Source organism: Polyodon spathula, chromosome 50 (genome assembly GCF_017654505.1).
Source record: "Polyodon spathula isolate WHYD16114869_AA chromosome 50, ASM1765450v1, whole genome shotgun sequence".
Classification (NCBI taxonomy): domain Eukaryota; kingdom Metazoa; phylum Chordata; class Actinopteri; order Acipenseriformes; family Polyodontidae; genus Polyodon; species Polyodon spathula.
Genome location: NC_054583.1, coordinates 2,321,333 through 2,344,425, shown reverse-complemented (window position 1 = coordinate 2,344,425; position 23,093 = coordinate 2,321,333). Strand labels below are relative to the sequence as shown.

General features: G+C 42.4%; 2 protein-coding genes across 2 annotated transcripts in view; both read left to right on the top strand.

The window, feature by feature from the left end:
• The window catches only part of LOC121306820 (myosin-6-like), a 13,065-nt gene extending 11,310 nt beyond the window's left edge, over window positions 1-1,755 (top strand). Inside the window, exons 2-5 of the mRNA XM_041238748.1 lie at window positions 468-651; window positions 771-936; window positions 1,051-1,142; window positions 1,440-1,755. Of these exons, the coding sequence (XP_041094682.1) occupies window positions 468-651; window positions 771-936; window positions 1,051-1,142; window positions 1,440-1,565 (568 nt within the window). The 3' untranslated portion in view covers window positions 1,566-1,755. The remainder of the gene's footprint in view (window positions 1-467; window positions 652-770; window positions 937-1,050; window positions 1,143-1,439) is intronic.
• A 5,902-nt stretch (window positions 1,756-7,657) lies between these two features.
• Window positions 7,658-22,611, top strand: LOC121306744 (myosin-6). Its single transcript, XM_041238650.1, has 38 exons — window positions 7,658-7,703; window positions 8,147-8,355; window positions 10,259-10,402; window positions 10,478-10,634; window positions 10,729-10,756; window positions 10,895-10,994; window positions 11,100-11,192; window positions 11,340-11,403; window positions 11,490-11,588; window positions 11,677-11,780; window positions 11,996-12,134; window positions 12,315-12,433; window positions 12,517-12,666; window positions 12,826-12,996; window positions 13,531-13,840; window positions 14,096-14,166; window positions 14,242-14,447; window positions 14,533-14,656; window positions 14,765-14,901; window positions 15,021-15,276; window positions 15,423-15,665; window positions 15,741-15,917; window positions 16,243-16,388; window positions 16,494-16,584; window positions 16,801-17,190; window positions 17,301-17,427; window positions 17,517-17,635; window positions 17,728-17,924; window positions 18,241-18,424; window positions 18,544-18,709; window positions 18,824-18,948; window positions 19,061-19,369; window positions 19,618-19,821; window positions 19,914-20,210; window positions 20,294-20,398; window positions 20,486-20,581; window positions 20,679-20,813; window positions 22,467-22,611. Exons 2-38 carry the CDS (start codon window positions 8,155-8,157, stop codon window positions 22,485-22,487), a joined length of 5,805 nt encoding a protein of 1,934 aa, XP_041094584.1. The 5' UTR covers window positions 7,658-7,703; window positions 8,147-8,154; the 3' UTR covers window positions 22,488-22,611.
• The last annotated feature ends 482 nt before the right edge of the window (window positions 22,612-23,093 follow it).

The following is a 23,093-nucleotide window of genomic DNA, read 5'->3' as shown; positions in this document are numbered from 1 at the left end:
CCCAGGGGGCAATGCTTTCACCAGCTGAAGATGGAAAGAGGGCTCACATTGACCTTGGTCAGGTTTCACAATAGGAGACAGCTGCAATGGGGGTGCAGTGATATATTGCCTCAAAGCTCTTTATTGCAGTTCATCTACGGTCTGTCAACTGTTGGCGTCCTCAGCTGGAATCCTGTTTGGCAAGCGCTGCTTGATTCTGTGCGCTCCAATCTTGTTGTTTGAAACCCTTTTTAATAGATACTGGCACAGATAAAAAACAATCTCACGTAACAGTTTATTATCTGATGTCGAGTTTTCAAAAATGTTTTAGAATAAGACCCAGACTTTTGAAGTGTTATTGACAGAACAGTAAGTGAAGTTGAGATTGAGTCACTATGAAGCTCTGGTGTAAGACTGTTACACAGTTAATTAGCACCTCTGATAGGACTGCAGTCTTGAAATCCTGTCCATCTTTACCCGTCTCCCAGGAAGAAGCTGGCTCAAAGGCTGCAGGACGCGGAGGAAGCCGTCGAGACTGTGAATGCTAAATGCTCCTCCCTGGAGAAGACCAAACACAGGCTGCAGAACGAGATTGAAGATCTCATGGTGGATCTGGAGAGGTCCAACGCAGCAGCCGCTGCTCTGGACAAGAAGCAGAGGAACTTTGACAAGGTGAGATTTGGGGGTTTCGATGAAGAGAATGTATTAGGGTTAGTTAGGGGTGCCGTTGTATTTTGAAACCTATTCTACAATGTGATTGTAATGACTTGTTCTCACCGTGCCCATGCCAGGTCCTGAATGAGTGGAAGCAGAAGTTTGAAGAGTCGCAGAGTGAGCTGGAGGGCTCCCAGAAGGAGGCCCTGTCCCTGAGCACTGAACTCTTCAAGCTGAAGAACGCTTATGAGGAGTCTCTGGACAACCTGGAGACCCTGAAGAGGGAGAACAAGAACCTGCAAGGTGAGGGATCCAAACTCACACAGTTCTTGTGTCAGCTGTGTTTCTAATTCTGTACCCTTTTTGTGAGACAGTTATAGTGTAGGACATACTGAAGGAATGTTCTTATTTACCCAGAGGAAATCTCTGACCTGACTGAGCAACTTGGTGAGGGAGGCAAGAATATCCATGAGCTGGAGAAGGCTAGAAAGCAGCTGGAGCAGGCTGGGGTGAGAGATAAAGATACTCATTACTCACACTATTTTCAGCTTTTTGTGGTTACCCTGATCCAACACACTCCCAGGGACGTGGGGCTTAACTTAGGAAATACGGTTGATTTTTTTGGGGGGGACAAAAACATGTGAGATATAGAGATCTCACATGTTTCTGTCCACAAAAAAAATAATCAGAATTAAAAAGCTCACATTTTCTCTCTTTCTCCCCTTGTCTCTCTCTCTCTCTCTCTCTCTCTCTCTCTCTCTCTCTCTCTCTCTCTCTCTCTGTCTCTCTCTCTCTTCCCTTTCCAGAAAGGACTGTATTTAGTGCCCCTGCTGCTCTTTCTCTTCCCTTCCTGTACATTCCTTAGAAGTAAATTGCATTTGAAAATGAATTATGCTCCTGTGTTGTGTGTCTGCTTTGACGAATGTGTATAATTGCTGGCTATGGTGACCCTCAGAGGAGAAAATCTCTTGAACCCATACAGAGAAGAAATGTTATAGCGAGATAAAATAAAAGACGTGACGTGCCCCTCTTAGTGAGCCCCCAGGCCGCATAACAGAATATTTTCATATATATGTATTTTTAAATTTAGTAGTTGCCAATTATTTTTTATTATTTTCTCCCAATTTCGAATATCCAATTATTTTTTAAGCTCGGCACTGCGCTACCACCCCTGCGCTGACTTGGGAGCGGCGAAGACGAACACACGCTGCCCTCCGAAGCAGGTGCCATTAGCTTCTTTTCACATGGCAGCGGCCACCCAGAGCTACAGCGTCGGAGGATAATGCAGCTCTGGGCAGCTTACAGGCGAGCCCGCAGACGCCCGGCCAGACCACAGGGGTTGCTGGTGCGAGGTGAGCCAAGGACACCCTAAACCCTCCTCCCCCCCAGGCGAAGCTCGGCTCATTGTGCGCCGACCCCTGGGAACTCCCGTCCACAGGCGGTAATGGAATAGCCTGGATTGGAACCGGTGATCTCCACAATTGCACAATTCCTATGGGACTATCAACAGTTTTCAATATTATTTCATTTTGTTTGTCATGTCTGCAATAAAGCTTAGGGCTGTTATTATGACTTGGTATTACTTAGGGGTTGCTTTCTGTGGCAAACTATAAAGCAAAAGTTTCACTGTGATTGACAGAAGGCAGCATGTCAGTTATAGCCTTGAAAATAACTGACTTCTAGTTGAGTTAGATGCTTTTGTAGCGATGGAATTAAGACTCCTATTGCATAGTAGTTTCACCCATTCCAGGTTTTACTACAAGCTTGATTAGTCCCAGTATATCGGTAACAAGCTCAGATATGTCTTATTAACCTCATAGGAAAACCAGAAATGGATCAAACTGCTATGCAATTGGAGTCTTATTTCCATCCCTGTTTTGTGATAGTAGTTTAAGATGATTTTTTTTTTTTTTTTAAAACAAGATGATGAAATAGTAAAAAGCACCTCCTGGACCAGCTAATTCAATACACAGTGAACTTGATGCAATGCAACATATGGTTTAATAATGATATAATAATATCTTGTATATTTTCTTTAGCAGTGCACATCTATAATCTGCAAACTGATTAGCGGAGAACACAAACACTGAAGATACAGTATTTCATGGCTGTATATAAGTATTATATTATCTCCAAATAATTTAAACTGATGTTAACTCTTAAGAGATCTAGTATAATTTAAAGATCAAAATAATATTCTCCTTACCTGCAATATTATTGAGATTGTCTTTTGTAGGGTTCCTATATTTTAGCTGGTAGGGTTCCTGCACCAAAGACAAGAATATGACAATACTGCTGTAGTCGCATCACATCGCATCACATCTCAAAACACAGTAGAGTCAAATGATTTTTTTTAAATATTTTTACTATCTCTTTCCATGATGTTTGGACCCATTCTGAGTGCAATGTCCGTTAAGGTACCTGAGTTCAGGATCTGATCTTCAGCTAGCTTGGGCTACGATATGTAATAATACGGTAATCAGAAGTGCCACAACCCTCTATTGAACGGGTCCTGAAGACAGGTTGAACTTTGTATTGAAAGCACAGTTGGGCACAAGATGTAGCTGTTTCCTAGTTTTAAAAAGACTTTGCAAGAACTAGCCTGGGTTATAAAATGTCAATGGCAGGCGACTAGGACATCTAGGACAGCCAGACACACACTGAACTGTATTTGTAGGCAAGTGAGTAGACTAGATAGACAGTTTATTGACTAATATATAAAGTCATGCCTATTTAAATACATTAAATAAGAATTAAGACCCAGATCTTGAGTTTGCTGAGAAACTGCATTTAAATAACAGAACTGAATCTTTCTATTACAAATGATATAAAAAAGAATTAAGAGCTAAATGTTTGGTTTGCACTCAATGCCATTTTTTTTTTTTTTTACCTTTACAGAGTGAAAGATAACTTCTTAAACAGTGTCTTACAGTGCAAAACAGTTAAATATACGTGGGCATACACACTGTTAGTTAACTGGTGTTATCTATTCAGAGTTATCTTACGTGGACTTGGATACATTGTTGAGAGTTCATATAAACTGACAAAACGTAAAAAACAATATGTTTTATTATCAGGGTTAGTGTGTATTTATGTTAATGTGTTAATTGTGACTAAGAACGCAGACAGCAAGCAGTCCTTACCAGAAGTGAAGGCTCTTCAGCATGGGTTGCACTGCGTATTTCTATTATTGTCATTACCGTTGTTAATGTTAATTACAGACCATTCAGTCAGCACTCCCTACCTTCCTGTTTCCAGCAACAATGGCACAGGCTTTAGTGCTGTCTCTCAAAACAGGTCACCTTCAAGCCTCACAGACCCTTACTGCATTGAACCATGTGTGTGTGCTAGCAAGAGAGTCAAAGGGGAGACTGAGGGGCGCTAATTAGGGGCTCTGTACTCTGTTTCAGCACAGTATACAGGTCATCAGAGGATATCTGGTGACAGCATGGCAGACAAGATGCAGATCGTCTTATGTGTTTAGTATTTGTATTAGTAATGGCTCCTAAAAATGTAAGTTAAGTTATCTTATCAAACAATGTATGGGTTAAGTACTTCCAGTTTAATTTATCAAGCAGTTAAAAAAAACCCAGTCTGTTTCTGATAATTATAATGACGATGTAGGTGCAGACTATGAGGAATCTGGAAGCATGCAAAGTCCGCGATTTCCGAGGAATTCTGTTATCTGCAGATTAGGACTGCCTCTAGACAATAATGTTACACTGCTGCTGCTGCTGCCATGCTGTCAAAGCCAGTCCGTTTAAGTTTGTAAACCATTCTTTAATACAATATGCCCTCGGATATGCTTGTTTAATTTATCACAGAAAGTTTTTTTTTTGTTTGTTTTAAATAAATGATAATAAATCTAAGATTTTCATATTAACAATCAGTTGGAGAAAATAACTGCTGTATCAATGGCCGGGAAACCAGGTAGTTTAAAAAAAGTTTTTGGATAAATTTGGTTGCTTCAAAGTATGTGCTATTTTTTGTGGGATGCACATATCTGCATTACCTCTGTAAACATTACTTTGGGAGCTGGAGAGTTGGTTACAGTAATGATGCTAATGCTGGAAGAGAAGTGGTTCTCATGTGACTCTCAGTCATAAACAGCACAGATACACTTTATTAATAGACAAGCAGTAAACTGGGGAGTAGGGTTAGTACAGGGGAGTAGGGTTACAGTATATGATAAATGAACTGGCTTAAATCAACCCTTCCTTTCAGAGCAAATGTCACAATCCTTCAGACAACTGTGGCTCTGTTGACTTTCATTGGTTTGAAATTCCTGGAGAGTCGGTGCTGTTGCAGGAGAAGTCTGGACAGCTGGGAACAGCGTTTTAGTGCACAATAGGAAACTGGGCATCAGTTCAGCACTGCATGAGCTGTTGCAGATGTACAATATATCATAGACTGATCAATTCGTAATACTGGTATTGTAAAGCAATTCACTCTGCTAGAATTGCTCATGAGGTATTTATCGTTCTGAACAAAGTCCCAGTTCCTTTTACATATTGTTTTCAGAATACAAAGGTTTATTTTAACAGGAATCGATGGTGTGCAGGGCCAGCATGTTATAACTTCCGAGCAACATTGGACATCAGTACACATAAGGTAGTAGCACAGTTTTAAACGGAGTTCCGGTTTCTATTTAACAGTACAGTTAGAATTCCATATATTGTCCAAGTTGAGTTTGTGTGATGAGGTGGCAGCCACTGGTCTACCCATTCCAGACTGTCACTAGCCAATCCATTGTAGTTTATGAACTTAAATTGACATGAGATGCTTCACTGTTAAAGGCAGTAAAGTGATAACATCACAATTGATGTGACTCTGTACAGTCTACAGTTATTCCAAAAGTTTTGCTTCAAAAGTTCTTAAATTTAGGTTTGAGACATAAAAAAAAACAAAAAACTAATGAACATAATTTAGATCTTTTATTATGTAATCAAAGAAACTACAAAATTATATTGCAAAGCCCAAATAGTAGTACAGTATATCATATTAGATTTCGAAATATCACAATTTTCAGTTTTTGTCAGTTTTTTGTTAAGTATATGAAAAACTACAAAGCGGAGCGTAATTCAGCGTGTTAACGTAACATTATCCAGCAGCTTTTATTCAGCTTTATGAAGAAAAATGTTTTTAATTATATAAGGTAATGCAAAACTTTTGGCCATAGCTATATATTTATACCTCTGTCTTTATCTGTGTATTACAAGACCTGTTATACACAGGTAAAGACAGTTGATCCTGTACAAATATTATGGCTAAAGTCTTGCTCTCAATGTGAAGCATAAGCTGTCCTCCTCAATTAGTGAGTGGCGCAGGGCAGGAATTTGACAGGGTTATCTTTGTACTCGAGGATAAAGGGAAAGAAACAATGTAATGTGAGAGAAATGCACCCTGTGGCCCAGGGGGCAATGCTTTCACTAGCCAAAGAAGGAAAGCAGGCTAACATTGAGCTTGGTGTTAACTTTGGATCACAAAAGGAGACAGCTGCAAGGGAGTTGATATATTGCATTAAGGCAGGGGTCTGGCACATCATTGTTATATGTATATAAAACTAGGCTGGCTTTCACTTACAAATCAGAGGCTTTTTCATGGGTATTGTTTTGTCTTTACAGTTTTTAAAGGCTTGGTGCCTTATTTGATTGCTCTGGTAGAGAGGACTAGCATAGGATATCGTTTACATTCTGAGGAAAATTGGGAGAATTACCTTTTATTTATTAAATTTTAAGACATGCAATTGTTTCCTTCATAGTATGAAGCTGGAATTTGATAATTTTTTTCTCTGGTTATAAAGATCATATTTGGAACTGCTTAGACACCGTGCCAATGCGTATCCTTCAACCCACATTAACAAGTATATGTCCCTCTTTGATCTCTGTGTGCTGCTGGTTAAGTTGTTTTATTTACTTGTACTTGATCTCAATGGGTAAGTCTCCTGGTTAAATAACCAAATAAATAAATACAGATTTAAAACAGAAGCTGTCACTTGTGAAATTTCTTAGTTGAAATACTCATGAATGCCCTCCTGACACATCCATGGTTCCTAACAGAAACTGCCTCCTCCTGTCTGCGCTCCTGTAAATGTGTAACATGGGTGCAACTTTTTGTACTGGCTTTGAAGCAATTTTTAGCGACACTTTTTAAATCTTTAGCAACCTATTATTTAAAAAAAAAAATTCTTCTGCCCTTAAAATATTCTAGCTACCATAACAACAAAGAATATACATTTCGATCATATTCAGCCTTTTAAAATATACTTATCCTTGTTACGAATCTGTGTCCCTAAGGTACTATTGTTAGTCCCCTGTATGTGTATGTGCTTCTCTTTATCACTGCAACTCTGTGCCCTTTGCCTATGTCTATCTAAAGCCAACTTACATAGGGAATTCCTATTAAGGACAGAAAATATAACTTAAGTAGGGATATAAAAAAAACATTACTGATCTCCTTATCAAACATATACAATGACATAAAAGGGCAACCCCCATCCCCCAGACCCAGAGACACAATTGGAGTTGAGCCTCTGGATGCCACCTCCAAATTTGGAAGAGTTGTTCACTTTATAAAGGGAAGCGGCAGGGTCTGGTGTGAACGAAGGAAGCACTTGTTTTGGTAAGCATTCAATGTGCCTGAAGGGTAAGAGGGGTCCCATTGTTATATTATTATAATTAGGTAGCCGCTATTCCTGTGTTGTTCATTAGCCACAAGAACTGGCGTTTCTTTCATGTTTCACTCTAGTTGACTGTTTTTTTTTCAGCATGCTTGTTGCAGACAATTATTTTTTTCTGCACTTTCAGCCTGAAAAGTGTACAGTGCTTGTTCTTTAAACTTTACCAACAGCTTTTCATATGTAAAGCTGTGTTCATTTCCAGGTATTCGTGATTGTAACGGATGGTCAGAAGCCATCCTTAAATCTCAAGCTTCACTGCCACCTGCTGGTGGTAAATCATAAAGGATAAAACTAATCCTGAGAGGAAAAGTTTCTCACACGGTCTATTTGTCTGTCTGACTACAGGGTGAAGAGCCTCATTGCTTTACTTGCTCGGGTTTTCACTGAACAGGTAAGAGTTTGATCTAAATTATTATGTATTGAAATATTAAGTTAGATAATTGTTAAATTTTAACATATGGTTTTATGTTTTTTTTTTTTTTTTTTAGTTTTTAGTGTATGTTGTGCATTTTAACAAATTTCAAGTTAAAAACACCCTCTTACTGTAATGTTTAAATATAGCCCTCGAACAAAACCCTAAGATGAGTTACTTTGAATCTTTCTGCTTCTAGATATGAGTAAACTATGAAATGGTCTTTTGGTGCTTTTTTGTCAGTGTGATAATAATGAGCTTGCGTTTGAAAAAGTAACTTGGTGCTGCTCTTGTTGATGCCTTGTAATAAAGAACCCTTGATGAGTTTCTCCTGTTGAAAAATACAAAAAACAACAAACCTAAACAGACGTAACATATCAGTGAGTTGTGAATCAATCTTTATCTCCCTGTTTGCTGCTTAGAGTTTAAAATGGGTGACGCGCAGATGGCTGAGTTTGGGCCCGCAGCCCCCTACCTGCGGAAGTCCGATAAGGAGCGTCTGGAGGCGCAGACCAAGCCCTTCGACATGAAGAAGGAGTGCTTCGTCCCCGATGCCGTGACGGAGTACGTGAAGGCCAGGGTCGTCAGCCGCGACGGTGACAAAGTCACTGCCGACACTTACGAAGGCAAGGTAAGAACCACAGCACAGTATTTTTACCATTCACACTTCGACTGGAACATTTATCCATAAGCAATGGATAATATTTTTTAGGAATTTTTTTTATATGCATTAGTATTCTGTCCATATCATCCAGTGTTTGTTTAGTTACATGTAAAACCAAAACCTTGTCACACTAATCAGAGCTTTTGGTAAGGAGTCCAGTATAATTTTCAAGAGTCCAACAAAATCTGAAGGATCTAAAACAACCGCTACGTGAAAAGTTAATCCATTTTTATTGGTGTAACAAGTTTAACAATGTGTACTGTTCCACACTATTAAGGGGTACCAAAATAGTTCAAATACAAGTTATGTATAAGTTATGTATTGCCTAGAAAATGAGAATTTGAGTATGTAGTGGTATATCAGCCATTAGACACAAAACAAAATCATTTGCAACAAAATTGAAGTTTTGTTGTACCAACCTGGTACCACAATAACACAATAACTGTGTTATTTCTTTTACCATCTCCGCCATGTACAAATGGTCAGCTTCTTTTTTATCCAGCCAAGGAAAATCAAGCAGCCAGGTCCTGATCCATTTATACCGTTTCTTTATTATTCACCCTGAGGATTCACCACTTTTCTTTCAGCAGGTGAAGTAGCCGCTGTTTTGCAGGTAGATGCTGCATCATTTACGCCAATATCGCTTTCTATATCTTTTTGTTTTGGATAAAATGTCCTTGACATCCTACTGTTATTTCATCCAAAATCTACCACCCTAGCATCTTCCTGGGTAAATCCGTCAGATTTAATTAAATTACAGCATTCAAACTCAAAACTCTATGTTACCCAATCACAAAGCTTTATGTAACATGTAATATAAGGCTAGTGAATTGAACATGAATTATACATTTATTATTGTTATTATTGTTATTATTATTATTATTATTATTATTATTATTATTATTATTTACTTGTTTATTTATTTGGCAGACACCTTTATCCAAGGTGACTCACACAGGTGTAGTTTACATTAAATGCAAATAATAATACTACTAGAATACAATATGAACTGGGATCCAACAAGTAATGATTACAACAAACTGTACCTACAGTGATATATTAATAGTGCAATAGTGCAAGGATACTACATGTTAGTAGTTCAGTAGTGCAAGGATAGTGCATGCGTATAACAAATGCCAAGGTATAGAAGGGGCGGAGTCAGATACTGCACATTTTTCTCTCAGTACAGTAGAGAGTGTGAAATGCAACTGAAAACTGATTGTCTATATTCTGGTTGTGTGTGTCTTGGAACCTGGGGGGAGTAGTAATCAAGGGTCCAGTAAAAATATGAAGTATCTGCTATTATTTTTATTTGGTTATTAAACAGAAATTAATTTAGATAACAGAAAATGTCATTATCATCCAACATTACCAAGGTTATTGAATAATAATAATTGATTTTTGTATAGCGCCTTTCATAGTGGACCACCATCACAAAGCGCTTTAGAAGAGACTAGGGTGTGTGAGCTGTGCATCAGCTGCAGAGTCACTCACAACAACGCCTCACCCGAAAGCACAAGGAGGTTCAGTGACTCACTCAGAGTTGCGCACAGTGAGTCAGTGGCTGAGCTGGGATTTGAATCGGAGACCTTTTGGTTACAAGCCTGTTTATTTAACCACTGGACCACCCAGCCTCCTATAAAACTCTGACTAATTGTTTTTGTTCCCATTCAAGTATGAAATGTAATCATTACCCAATGGGATATATCTTATAGTCCATTTGAAAATGGTTACATTTCTATTTCAGGGAACAATTTTACTTTGCACATTTGGCCACCTTCTGGCTGTGCATGGTCATTGTGCTAATGTTAAAGTTTTTCAATGTTGTTCTGCACACCTAACCTGAGGGCTTGTCTGTGTTGTTTTCCAGACTGTCACAGTGAAAGAGTGCGATATCCACCCTCAGAACCCGCCCAAGTACGATAAAATTGAAGACATGGCCATGTTCACCTTCCTGCACGAGCCCGCCGTGCTGTTTAACCTCAAAGAGCGTTACGCAGCCTGGATGATCTACGTGAGTACAGAGTGACCTCAAACCCTAAACCCTCTGATAGACTGACAGATACTGAGTGTTGCTTCTCCCTTTCAGACCTACTCTGGGCTGTTCTGTGTGACAGTGAACCCCTACAAGTGGCTGCCTGTGTACAATGCAGAGGTGGTCAATGCATATCGAGGCAAGAAGAGGTCTGAGGCTCCCCCTCACATCTTCTCCATCTCTGACAACGCCTATCAGTACATGCTGACAGGTAAGATACACACACACGCACAAACAAAATAAATTCTATTTAATTAAAATATTACTTTCTATAATAATATCAATCCTTGTTTTGTCTATTTCAGACAGAGAAAATCAGTCTATCCTGATCACGTAAGTCAGTCAGTTGTTACGTGTGAAGTTTTTCAAGGGAGATCAACAAGTTTAAAAGTTCTCATTAAAGTGCAAGAGAGATGTGATGGAGGAGCTAGGAATGTGAAACACTCACCTTGCTTGTTGCTGTGCCCACAGCGGAGAATCTGGTGCTGGGAAGACTGTGAACACCAAGAGAGTCATCCAGTATTTTGCCAGCATTGCTGCAGTCAAAAAAGACGTAGCTCCCTCTAACAAGGTATGTCAGTCAGAGTGTGTGTTTAGGGGGTGTCAGTACAAGAAAAGGGGTCTGTGGGATTGAACTTCGTGGCCGTTACTGAAGTCTGTTTGTATTCGATCACAGGGGACCCTGGAGGATCAAATCATCCAGGCAAACCCAGCCTTGGAGGCTTTTGGCAACGCCAAGACCTTGAGGAATGACAACTCGTCCCGTTTTGTGAGTATACCAATCATTAGTACACACCACTGGTCCAGTTTGCTATTATTTTCCTCTTTGCTGTAATTGGTCAGTAATATTTAATAAAGTGAGATTAAATCAGGGGAAGAGTGCAAGACTGAACATTGTTCTCTTTCTGCTCCTCAGGGTAAATTCATCCGAATTCACTTTGCAGCCAGTGGCAAGCTAGCTTCTGCTGACATTGAGACCTGTAAGTATTTATAGAAGAGCGTTTGTAATTTGTAGCATTCCCTTTGATATTGAAGTTTAATCTGACATCTGTTTGTTCTGTTCCAGACCTCCTGGAGAAGTCTCGTGTGATCTTTCAGCTCAAGGCTGAGAGAGACTATCACATCTTCTACCAGATCCTGTCCAACAAGAAGCCAGAGCTGCTAGGTCAGTATTCCTGTCCTCAGGAGTGTGATTGTAGGATTACATAAGCAGACAGGAGGCATGCTGACATTGTATTTTCCCTTTTTCTCAGAAATGCTCCTGATCACCAACAATCCCTATGACTACGCCTTCATCTCTCAGGGTGAAGTCACTGTCGCCTCCATCGATGATTCTGATGAGCTGATAGCCACAGATGTGAGTTAGGACTCTCTCTAATATTACAGGGGTCTGTCTTTACAAACCCTTTGAGCCAGCAGGGTGCAAGTAGTCCCACTCATAGACCCCCAGGGAGAAGCTGCAAGCCTTCATACCTGGAGAGCTGTATAGCTCTCAGCCTTTTTACTAAATGGAGTAAACAGACCTCAGACAGTGAAGCAGATTCTCTTATTCTGTCTTTCTCTATCCTGCAGAGTGCCTTTGATGTGCTTGGCTTCACTCAAGAGGAGAAAAATGGAGTGTACAAGCTGACAGGAGCCATCATGCACTATGGCAACATGAAGTTCAAGCAGAAACAGAGGGAGGAGCAGGCAGAGGCTGACGGCACTGAAGGTGGGTCTGACTGTGTGAAAGGGAGAAGGGGAGTGGAGAGAGAACACGGCTGCAGTCATTGTCTTCTAGTAAATGTCAGTTAAACTCCAGTCGATTAGTATCTTATATTAGTATAGAGCATCACATTTACCCACAGCAGCAGCAGTGGTTCTGATTGTTGGGTATGTCTTTAATTCCTAGATGCTGACAAGGCCGCCTACCTGATGGGGCTGAACTCTGCTGATCTCATCAAGGCACTGTGTCACCCCAGAGTCAAAGTAGGGAACGAGTGGGTCACCAAGGGACAAAATGTACAACAGGTGAGTCTCAGAGAGTCATGAGAAATGGGTTTTGGACTAGGACAGGGAAATAATCACTCACCTCCTTGTCTCTTTCCTCACAGGTGAACTACTCCATCGGTGCACTGGCCAAGTCAGTCTACGAGAAAATGTTCAACTGGATGGTCGTGCGAATCAACCAATCCCTGGACACCAAGCAGGCCCGCCAGTACTTCATTGGTGTGCTGGACATTGCTGGCTTTGAGATCTTTGATGTGAGTGTCTTTGTGTTTTGAACTTTTCATACATCCTGAGGGTTGTTCTGGAAATAAGAACAAAGTGTTAGGGTAAATAATAAGAAGGGCACCTAAAGGTTTTTGTTGGAGTCCCAGCATGTCAGATATCTAAAATGTTTTTCTTGTCTGTTGTTGCAGTTCAACAGCTTTGAGCAGCTGTGCATCAACTTCACCAACGAGAAGCTGCAGCAGTTCTTCAACCACCACATGTTTGTGCTGGAGCAGGAGGAATATAAGAAGGAGGGCATTGACTGGGAGTTCATTGACTTTGGCATGGACTTGCAAGCCTGCATCGACCTCATTGAGAAGGTAGGGAGTGCTGCATTTGATTAAGATTATGTGCATGTGCTAAATGTATTAGACATGTAAATATGGTTTTGTAAAATATGTGTTTACTCGTGTTGTTCTGCTATAGTTTAAAAGTTGAACACAGCTCCCTGGCTTAATTGCTATAATTTACAGTGTATGCACTTTTATGCACTGCAGCTTACTGCATCTTACACGAGTGTTTCAGGGTTTCTTCATATGAAAGAAAAGGCAATTTAAAGAAAATTAAATTGCAAAAAAGGTGTAATAATAGGAAGTATGATAACAGCATTATTTATTTAACTTTGCTAAACTAAATAAGTAATTGCTTATTATTACAGCATAGTGTAAATAGTGCTTATAGCTCATTTTTTGAACGCTCAGAGTTTAAAAAAAGTTTTACTTCTTTTTGTACACAAGACCACCAATTGCATGTAAACGTTTACGTTATTACTTCCCTAATATACATGTATGTACAATATGTATGTATGTATGTATGTATTAGTTGCTTACTCATCATGTTTTCTTCCAAATCAGCCCATGGGCATCATGTCCATCCTTGAAGAGGAGTGCATGTTCCCCAAGGCCAGTGACACAACCTTCAAAGCCAAGCTGTACGACAACCATCTGGGCAAATCCAACAACTTCCAGAAGCCCAGGATCGTCAAAGGAAAGCCAGAGGCTCACTTTGCCTTGGGCCACTATGCTGGCACTGTCGATTACAACATCACAAACTGGCTGGTGAAGAACAAGGACCCTCTGAATGAGACTGTGGTCGGGCTCTACCAGAAGTCTGCCCTCAAGCTTCTCGCCACCCTCTTTGCCAACTATGCTGGAGCTGAGTCTGGTAACAAAATCATGTAGCATTACAGTGTTTTGAACAGTAACAAATATAGACAGTTGAACATGGTATGGATAGGAAATAACTATTTTTTAACTCATGGATTCATGTTCTTGTTTAGATTCACTTTATATATTATTTTGTCCCCAGTGGATGTAATATCATATTAATTTTTTACAGCCACTAGGGTAGCACTGTGATGACATTTGTGACATTTTCACTTCCAATGGGAGATTTACTTGTGTTTATTTTCTATTTTAGCCCAGGAAACTAAAGGCAAGGGCGGGAAGAAAAAGGGTTCTTCCTTCCAAACTGTGTCTGCTCTCCACAGGGTGAGTGTTTGAAAAAGGGAAGTGTCTCTGGCACATTGTTGTGTTCTTAAATGACCTGTCCTTTTCTTTTCACAGGAAAACCTGAACAAACTAATGACCAACCTGAGGTCAACACATCCTCACTTTGTGCGCTGTATCATCCCCAATGAAAGCAAAACTCCTGGTGCGATGGAAAACCCTTTGGTGATGCATCAGCTCCGCTGTAACGGTGTGCTGGAAGGCATCAGAATCTGCAGGAAGGGCTTCCCCAACAGGATCCTGTATGGAGACTTCAAACAGAGGTACATCTCTCAAGCAGTGCCCTTATTACAATTCCCCATGAAGCGCTTTGTAGAAACCCAGCTGAGTCCATGTGTCCCTTCATAGATACCGTATCCTGAACCCTTCTGCCATCCCAGAGGGCCAGTTCATAGACAGCAAGAAAGGAGCAGAGAAACTGCTGGGATCCCTGGACATCGATCACACCCAGTACAGATTTGGACACACAAAGGTAGAATTAAAACTACAAAATAACCCTTATACTGAATACTTTCTGTGGATAATACATGGAGAAAAAAAAGAGCTTGAATTTAGGAGCTCCCTTTTGTTTTGGTGCCAGGTGTTCTTCAAGGCTGGTCTCCTGGGTCAGCTGGAAGAGATGAGAGATGATCGCTTGTCTCTCATTATCACCGGGATCCAATCCCAGTCTCGCGGTCTTCTCTCAAGAATTGAGTACCGTAAGATTGTTGAGCGCAGGTAAGGATGGCTGTGTTTCCCTTCCACAAGGAGTAATAAGCAAGAATACGTTATGAATGAAAATGGTGTTCAGGCAAACAAAGTGTGTGAAATCTTTAAACCTTGCATTGCCTCCCCAGAGATGCACTGCTGGTGATCCAGTGGAACATCCGTGCCTTTATGGGTGTGAAGAACTGGCCCTGGATGAAGCTCTTCTTCAAGATCAAGCCCCTGCTGAAGAGCGCAGAGAATGAGAAAGAGATGGCCAACATGAAGGATGAGTTCATGAAACTCAAGGAGGCTTTCGCAAAGTCTGAGGCCCGCAGAAAGGAGCTGGAAGAGAAGATGGTCTCTCTTCTCCAAGAGAAGAACGACCTGCAGCTGCAAGTCCAGTCGGTGAGTGAAACATTTCTGATCTCTTTCTTCCTTATGGATAACTTCCAGAGATGGATCACAGAACAGTCTGTCAAGTCAGAGCCTAGTTTTGTAAGGCTGCTTTCATTTTTGATTTTACTCAAACTACTATATTATCTGCTCTACAGGAACAAGACAATCTTTGTGATTCAGAGGAGAGGTGCGACCAGCTGATCAAGAACAAGATCCAACTGGAGGCGAAAAACAAAGAGCTGACGGAGAGGCTAGAGGATGAGGAGGAGATGAATGGTGAGCTGACGGCCAAGAAGAGGAAGCTGGAGGATGAATGCTCTGAGCTGAAGAAGGATATTGATGACCTGGAGCTCACCCTGGCCAAAGTGGAGAAGGAGAAGCATGCCACTGAGAACAAGGTCAGTGTCTGTCTGTCTGTGAAGATCCTGTTTGTGAGTGCTCTGGGTGCTGAGTCTCTGCTCTGTGATTAACAGGTGAAGAACCTCACTGAGGAAATGGCGGCTCTGGATGAAATCATCGCCAAGCTGACCAAGGAGAAGAAGGCTCTGCAGGAGGCTCACCAGCAAACCCTGGATGACCTGCAGAGTGAGGAGGACAAAGTGAACACCCTGACCAAGGCCAAAGCCAAGCTGGAGCAGCAGGTCGACGATGTGAGTCACTCAGTTTGCAGGGCAGGGCAATGCTAATGAAGTTATATAACTTTGACTTTAAATGATGGCAAATGTAACTCACTGATTCATAAACTTGTGGCCAGGGACAGCTACGGAGGGGTGTGAGATGGTTTCTGAGGCGATGCAGCGCATCGAGAAATATTATCTCACAATTGACTTATTTCCAGTGTCCATGTTTAAGGGGATGATGCCAAAGAGAAGTAAAGTTCATATTTCTGTGGGTGCATTCGGTAGATGCCTAATGAGAGCCAAGAAAGTATTGAAAGTTCTGATGTAACCTACATAACAATTTAATTCTTACCAGCTTGAAGGCTCATTGGAGCAAGAAAAGAAGGTGCGGATGGACCTTGAAAGAGCCAAGAGGAAGCTGGAAGGAGACTTGAAGTTGACCCAGGAGAGCCTAATGGACCTGGAGAATGATAAGCAGCAACTGGAGGAGCGGCTGAAGAAGTAAGTCAAAGCTTTAGATATGATGTGTTGTATAAAGATAAAGGACTGCATTGTAGAAATGTGATATAACCTTTTAACTGTTTAATTGTTAACCTTTTCCCCCAGGAAAGACTTTGAGATTAGCCAGCTCATGAGTAAAATTGAGGATGAGCAGGCACTGTCAGCCCAATACCAGAAGAAACTGAAGGAGTTTCAGGTAATTTAAAGCCTACCTTTGACTACCCTTGTATTATTATATAAAGACCTTATATTACCTGCGTTTTGTATTCCGCCCATCAGGATCAAAGGACCTATTTGTATTTCTGTATCGATAATAAACTGTGTGCTCTTCCACTCGTGCCTATCAAGAAGCCTATTAGTCTCTTTATACTGTATCAGTTATAACCTGTGTGCTCATGTGCCGCTCCCCCAGGCCCGCATTGAGGAATTAGAGGAGGAGCTGGAGGCAGAGAGAGCTGCCCGTGCCAAGGTGGAGAAGCAGCGGGCAGACTTGTCCCGGGAGCTGGAGGAGCTTAGTGAGAGGCTGGAGGAGGCGGGCGGGGCCACCTCAGCCCAGATCGAGATGAACAAGAAGAGGGAGGCTGAGTTCCAGAAGCTGCGGCGAGACCTTGAAGAGGCCACGCTGCAGCACGAAGCCACGTCCGCCACTCTGCGCAAGAAGCAAGCTGATAGCGTGGCGGAGCTCGGGGAGCAGATTGACAACCTGCAGAGAGTCAAGCAGAAACTAGAGAAGGAAAAGAGCGAGTTCAAACTGGAGCTGGACGACGTCGTCTCCAATATGGAGCATGTCACTAAAGCCAAGGTAAGACATACAGTTCTATACAGTGTGCAGGATGGGTCACCAGGATCCCATATGGATTGTTGGACATCATATCAGTTTCAACTAATATGTATCCAAACCTACATATGCAGGCTAACTTGGAAAAGATGTGCAGGACTCTGGAAGATCAGATGAATGAATATAGGACCAAGGCTGAAGAAGGTCAACGCACCATCAATGACTTTTCTATACAGAAGGCAAAGCTACAGACTGAGAATGGTAAGTTTGGCAATTATACGAAGACCTATAGACACCATTAAGAAAATGGTATAATCAGATTCATTGGATGTTGTGCTGTTTTGTTAAAGGTGAGCTTGCCAGACGTCTCGAAGAGAAGGAATCTCTGGTCTCCCAGCTGACCAGAGGCAAGCAGTCCTACACTCAGCAGATTGATGACCTCAAGAGACAACTGGAAGAGGAAGTGAAGGTAAAGCAGCATCAAATACTGTCTTCTGATGAAACAGGATGTCTGAAAGCCGGGTTTCTGTACAGTAAACTGTTTGTTTGGTGTCTCCCCAGGCGAAGAACGCGCTTGCCCATGCAGTGCAGTCTGCCCGCCACGACTCAGACCTCCTGAGGGAGCAGTATGAGGAGGAGCAGGAGGCCAAGGCTGAGCTCCAGCGCAGTCTCTCCAAGGCTAACTCGGAGGTGGCTCAGTGGAGAACCAAATATGAGACTGACGCCATTCAAAGAACTGAGGAGCTTGAGGAGGCCAAGTAAGGGCAACTAAACATATTATCTATAGCTAAGTTAGTTCTAGAATATGACCCAGACTTTGCAAGCGTTATAGACCTCCAGGTGACAGTAAGAATAACTTCTTCTGACAGATAAGCTTTTTGTTTGCGTTATGTTTGAATTGACAATATAAGACGAACAAAAGGTTTGTCTGTTTGCAGAGTGGTCAACGATGTGTGAAGCTGAGATTTTGAATCCTTTTGAAACTGCCTTAGGCTGCTGTACAGTTAAATAGCATCTCTGTCAGCACTACAGTCTTCAGCACTGAAATCCTGTTCCTTTTTCCCTGTCTCCCAGGAAGAAGCTGGCTCAAAGGCTGCAGGACGCGGAGGAAGCCGTCGAGGCTGTGAATGCTAAGTGCTCCTCCCTGGAGAAGACCAAACACAGGCTGCAGAACGAGATTGAAGATCTCATGGTGGATCTGGAGAGGTCCAACGCAGCAGCCGCTGCTCTGGACAAGAAGCAGAGGAACTTTGACAAGGTTAGATTTGGGGGTTTCGATGAAGAGAATGCATTAGGTTTAGTTAGGGGTGCCGCTGTATTTTGAAACCTATTTTACAATGTGATTGTAATGACTTGTTCTCACCGTGCCCATGCCAGGTCCTGAACGAGTGGAAGCAGAAGTTTGAAGAGTCGCAGAGTGAGCTGGAGGGCTCCCAGAAGGAGGCCAGGTCCCTGAGCACTGAACTCTTCAAGCTGAAGAACGCTTATGAGGAATCTCTGGACAACCTGGAGACCCTGAAGAGGGAGAACAAGAACCTGCAAGGTGAGGGATCCAAACTCACACAGTTCTTGTGTCAGCTGTGTTTCTAATTCTGTACCCTTTTTGTGAGACAGTTGTAGTGTAGGACATACTGAAGGAATGTTGTTATGTACCCAGAGGAAATCTCTGACCTGACTGAGCAACTTGGTGAGGGAGGCAAGAATATCCATGAGCTGGAGAAGGCTAGAAAGCAGCTGGAGCAGGAGAAGTCTGAAATACAGTCTGCTCTGGAGGAGGCTGAGGTGAGTGAGAGATACAGATACTGGGATTGTAATGCAGATGCAGATTAATAGATATTAGGGTAGGAAGTTTTGTATCAGAGTGTATCCTAAAGAAATTGTTGTCTCCTGGCAGGCCTCCCTGGAGCATGAGGAAGGGAAGATCCTGAGAGCTCAGCTGGAGTTTAACCAGGTGAAGGCTGAGATTGAGCGCAAGCTGGCTGAGAAGGACGAGGAGATGGATCAGGCCAAGAGGAACAACCAGAGGGTGGTGGAGACCCTGCAAACCTCCCTGGAGTCAGAGACCCGCAGCAGGAACGAGGCCCTCAGGCTGAAGAAGAAGATGGAGGGAGACCTCAATGAGATGGAGATCCAGCTCAGCCAGGCCAACAGGCAGGCTGCAGAGTCACAGAAGCAGCTGAAGAGTGTCCATGCCCACCTGAAGGTAACAACAAGCTCCTCTCAGATAGCCTGAAGGTAACGCTGTTCCCACAATTAGTGTTTCCAATTAGCTCCATCTTTAATTAAGTTATATACTGAACATATACATAAGCCCCTTTAATGAATAAGAATTCTTAAACCTGTTGGTCAGCTTTGGTTTATTATCTACACAAGCACTTTTAATAATACTTTGAAATCAAAGAGCTCTCATTGTCATTTGTTTGAAAATGTTTTATCTGCTTTCGGTTCCAGGACGCTCAGCTGCAGCTGGACGACTCCCTGCGTGCCAACGATGACCTGAAGGAGAACATCGCCATAGTGGAGAGACGCAACAACCTTCTTCAAGCTGAGCTGGAGGAGCTGAGGGCGGTGTTGGAGCAGACAGAGAGAGGCCGCAAGCTGGCTGAACAGGAGCTGCTGGACATCAGTGAGAGAGTGCAGCTACTGCACTCACAGGTACGACAGCACTGGAGCAGAGGTGACTATGGAATAGTAGCCTGATTTCCCAGTCAGTGTCCTGTAACCTGGGTCTCTCTCACTCTGTGCAGAACACCAGCCTGATTAACCAGAAGAAGAAGCTGGAGAACGACACGTCCCAGCTGCAGACAGAGGTGGAGGAGGCTGTGCAGGAGTGCAGGAACGCTGAGGAGAAAGCCAAGAAGGCCATCACTGATGCTGCCATGATGGCAGAGGAGCTGAAGAAGGAGCAGGACACCAGCGCTCACCTGGAGCGCATGAAGAAGAACATGGAGCAGACCATCAAGGACCTGCAGCACCGTCTGGACGAGGCCGAGCAAATTGCCATGAAGGGCGGCAAGAAGCAGCTGCAAAAGCTGGAGGCCCGCGTAAGTGGCTTGCAGTTACAGACCTCGATTTATATAATATCTAGCCATCAGTACCTGACACCTTTCTGTCATTGCAATTTCAGGTGCGCGAGCTGGAGAATGAGCTGGAAGGGGAGCAGCGGAAGGGCAGTGATGCTGTGAAGGGAGTCAAGAAATATGAGAGACGCATCAAAGAGCTGACCTACCAGGTATCTCCATTCAGTTCTTCAATGCCACTGGGAATGTGAATCTCCTTGCGAATCACTGAGGTTTGATTATTGCATTTCTTGTTTCAGACGGAGGAGGACCGTAAGAATATGGCCCGCCTCCAGGACCTGGTGGACAAGCTGCAGCTGAAGGTGAAGGCATACAAGAGAACCGCAGAGGAAGCTGTAAGTAACTCTACATTCTCTTCTCATCCGCATGTTTAAGCAGTTTCCATTCAGCCCAAGATGAACCATTAACTTTGCCCTTGTGTGTGACTGTCAGGAGGAGAATGCCAACACTAACCTGGGCAAGTTCCGGAAGCTGCAGCATGAGCTGGATGAGGCCGAGGAGAGGGCTGATATCGCAGAGTCGCAGGTCAACAAGCTCCGCGCCAAGACCCGTGACGTTGGCAGCAAGGTAAGTCACCCCCGCTGAACCATTCTACATGCTTTCCACAGTCTATCCTGTTTGTGATTGGTTTATACTATCTGTTGAAACACAAACATTTACAAAGAAGAATATTTAACTTCAGTTTAAATAAAATTCCTGACCATGCAATTGCAATTCTCTTTGAGCATGGTTATTTACAAAAGCGGTTGTAGCGTATAGATCAGAATCTGTCACAGCAACGAGTCACACCCTGATATGGCACCACTCAGTTTCTTAAACTTAAAACCACTGATGAATGTATTTTAGGTAGGAAAGGATTATTCATAATGATTATTTATTAGATTTAACAATTATTTTAAAATGTTAAATTCAACATTAAAAATGTGCATTTACAGTGACTTGAGTGGAATAATTATACATCTCTAAGTTTTTTCTTCTTCATTCACAAATAAATGAAATAAATCTGATTCTGAAATGCTATCTATTAATGTAACTGACTTCCGTGTAAAATCCAAAGTGCCTCATATCCAGAACACAACTGTCTGCAAACAGTTTGCAAGCAATAACGCACGTCGCTCTCAGCTCTCCAGCGCTGTTTTCCTACACTGTAATAAGCACTTCCACTCTCATTCTCATCTCTTCAAACCCTGTTCCCTTACACTTCATGGGACAGGAGCAAGGGTTGCATGGAGGAAGAACTTCAGCAACTGAAATAGCAGAGAAGTGCTTTGTGACTTAGGCCCTGTCCACACTGTGTCTATAAACCTTATTAGTTGCCTGTAAACTGGCAAAATGTCTATAATTTTTACAGGGCTTGTACACATTAAGTCCGACTAAACATGAAACGATATTTTAGTGTGGAGGCTTTGAGCTGGATTAATTGAAACGTTTCGGAGTACGGTTCTTGAGATGGGTTATGTAGTGTGGACAGGGCCTTAGAAAAGAGGACAGTGTTTCCCCTTGGCTCGTGGAGGGCCACCCTCGTGCAGGTGAGACTGAACCGATCGGCCAGTATACAGAATCAAGCGTTACTTCCCCCAAAGGGAACCGAAAATAGAACAGCGGTCGAAAAAGATGAAGAGAAGTTCGAAGATCTACCAGCTTGCAAGGGTTGCCTATGCCGATGGAGGTCGACGTTGCGAGCAGAGCTTTGAGTCCCTTGCTAGAAGATTGGAACGCTGGAAAAAAGAAAAATGAATAATATGCAAAGAGGACCAGGGGTCTCCCCCCGACTCTCAGAGAGCCACGTCAGAGGAGTAGAGACCAAATGGCTGGGCTCTGAGGCTGGGAACATGGTTTGGTCTCCAGAGGGGAAGACTGGCACAGGTGAAAACGGAGAGAGTTGGCAGAGAACGGGAAAATGCGAGAGTTAGGATAGATTTGTCCGGAGGTTCCCTCTGGCTCGCGGAGAACCTGGTGGAAGACAAGGCCAGCGCGACTGGGCCTCTAAGGTTCGGAAGTGAGCTTTACTTACCTCCAGAGGCAGACTGTTACAGAGGTGGTGCAGCCACACTATTCTCAGCTGTTACCTTCACTCTTAACAACCAGTTGGGATGATACATTGTCATCTTTTACTTCCTGTGAAAATACATCAACAAAACAGAAAAAAATCTCACCAGTTTTCTCTCTTTCTTCCCTTTTCTGTCTCTCTATCTGTCTCTCTCTCTTTTCCCCTTCCAGAAAGGGCTGGATGAAGAGTGAAGCTCTCAGACGGACCTTTCTGAAAAACTCTTGTCTGCTGTGGTTTAGTGTCCCTTCTGTTCTTTCTCTTCCCTTCACCCCCCTTCCTGTACATTCTGTAGAATAAAATGCATTTGAAAATGAATGTATGGTGCTCATGTGTTGTCTGTGTTGCTTTGACAAGTGTGATTACTCGCTATTGGGTTCCCTATGTGGAGAGACTAATTTGTCCCTGTCCAGACAAGATTAGAAATCTTATAATCAGATAAAATAAAAGATGTGGGATGTCCAGAGAGGCAGATTGGGTTGTCAGTTTTCTTACCTTACTGCATAAATCCTGGAGCCACAATTTTCCTAATCTCAAAAACTTCTAATGTGATGTCTCAAAGCCATTTTGTTTGTAAGCAACCAATCTCTGAAAGAAAGTTTGATGATGTCATAATGTCATGGCATTTCCTAGTGGTTGCTGTCCTCAGCAAACAGTAGATTAAAAGTTTCAGTGTAATTGCCAGGTACTGGAATCAGATAGGCCTATGAAAAGGGATACAAATGATATCCATGAAAATAACTGTCTTTGGATGCAGCAGCTTTCTTTCATTAAAAGTCTGGACAAGCTCTGAGGAAAAC

Coding starts and splice junctions, on each gene's coding strand:
- LOC121306744 (XM_041238650.1), top strand. CDS start 8,155: ATGGGTGACGCGCAGATGGCTGAGTTTGGGCCCGCAGCCCCCTACCTG. Junction 8,356..10,258: donor CCGACACTTACGAAGGCAAG/GTAAGAACCACA, acceptor GTTGTTTTCCAG/ACTGTCACAGTGAAAGAGTG. Junction 14,167..14,241: donor CTGTGTCTGCTCTCCACAGG/GTGAGTGTTTGA, acceptor TTCTTTTCACAG/GAAAACCTGAACAAACTAAT.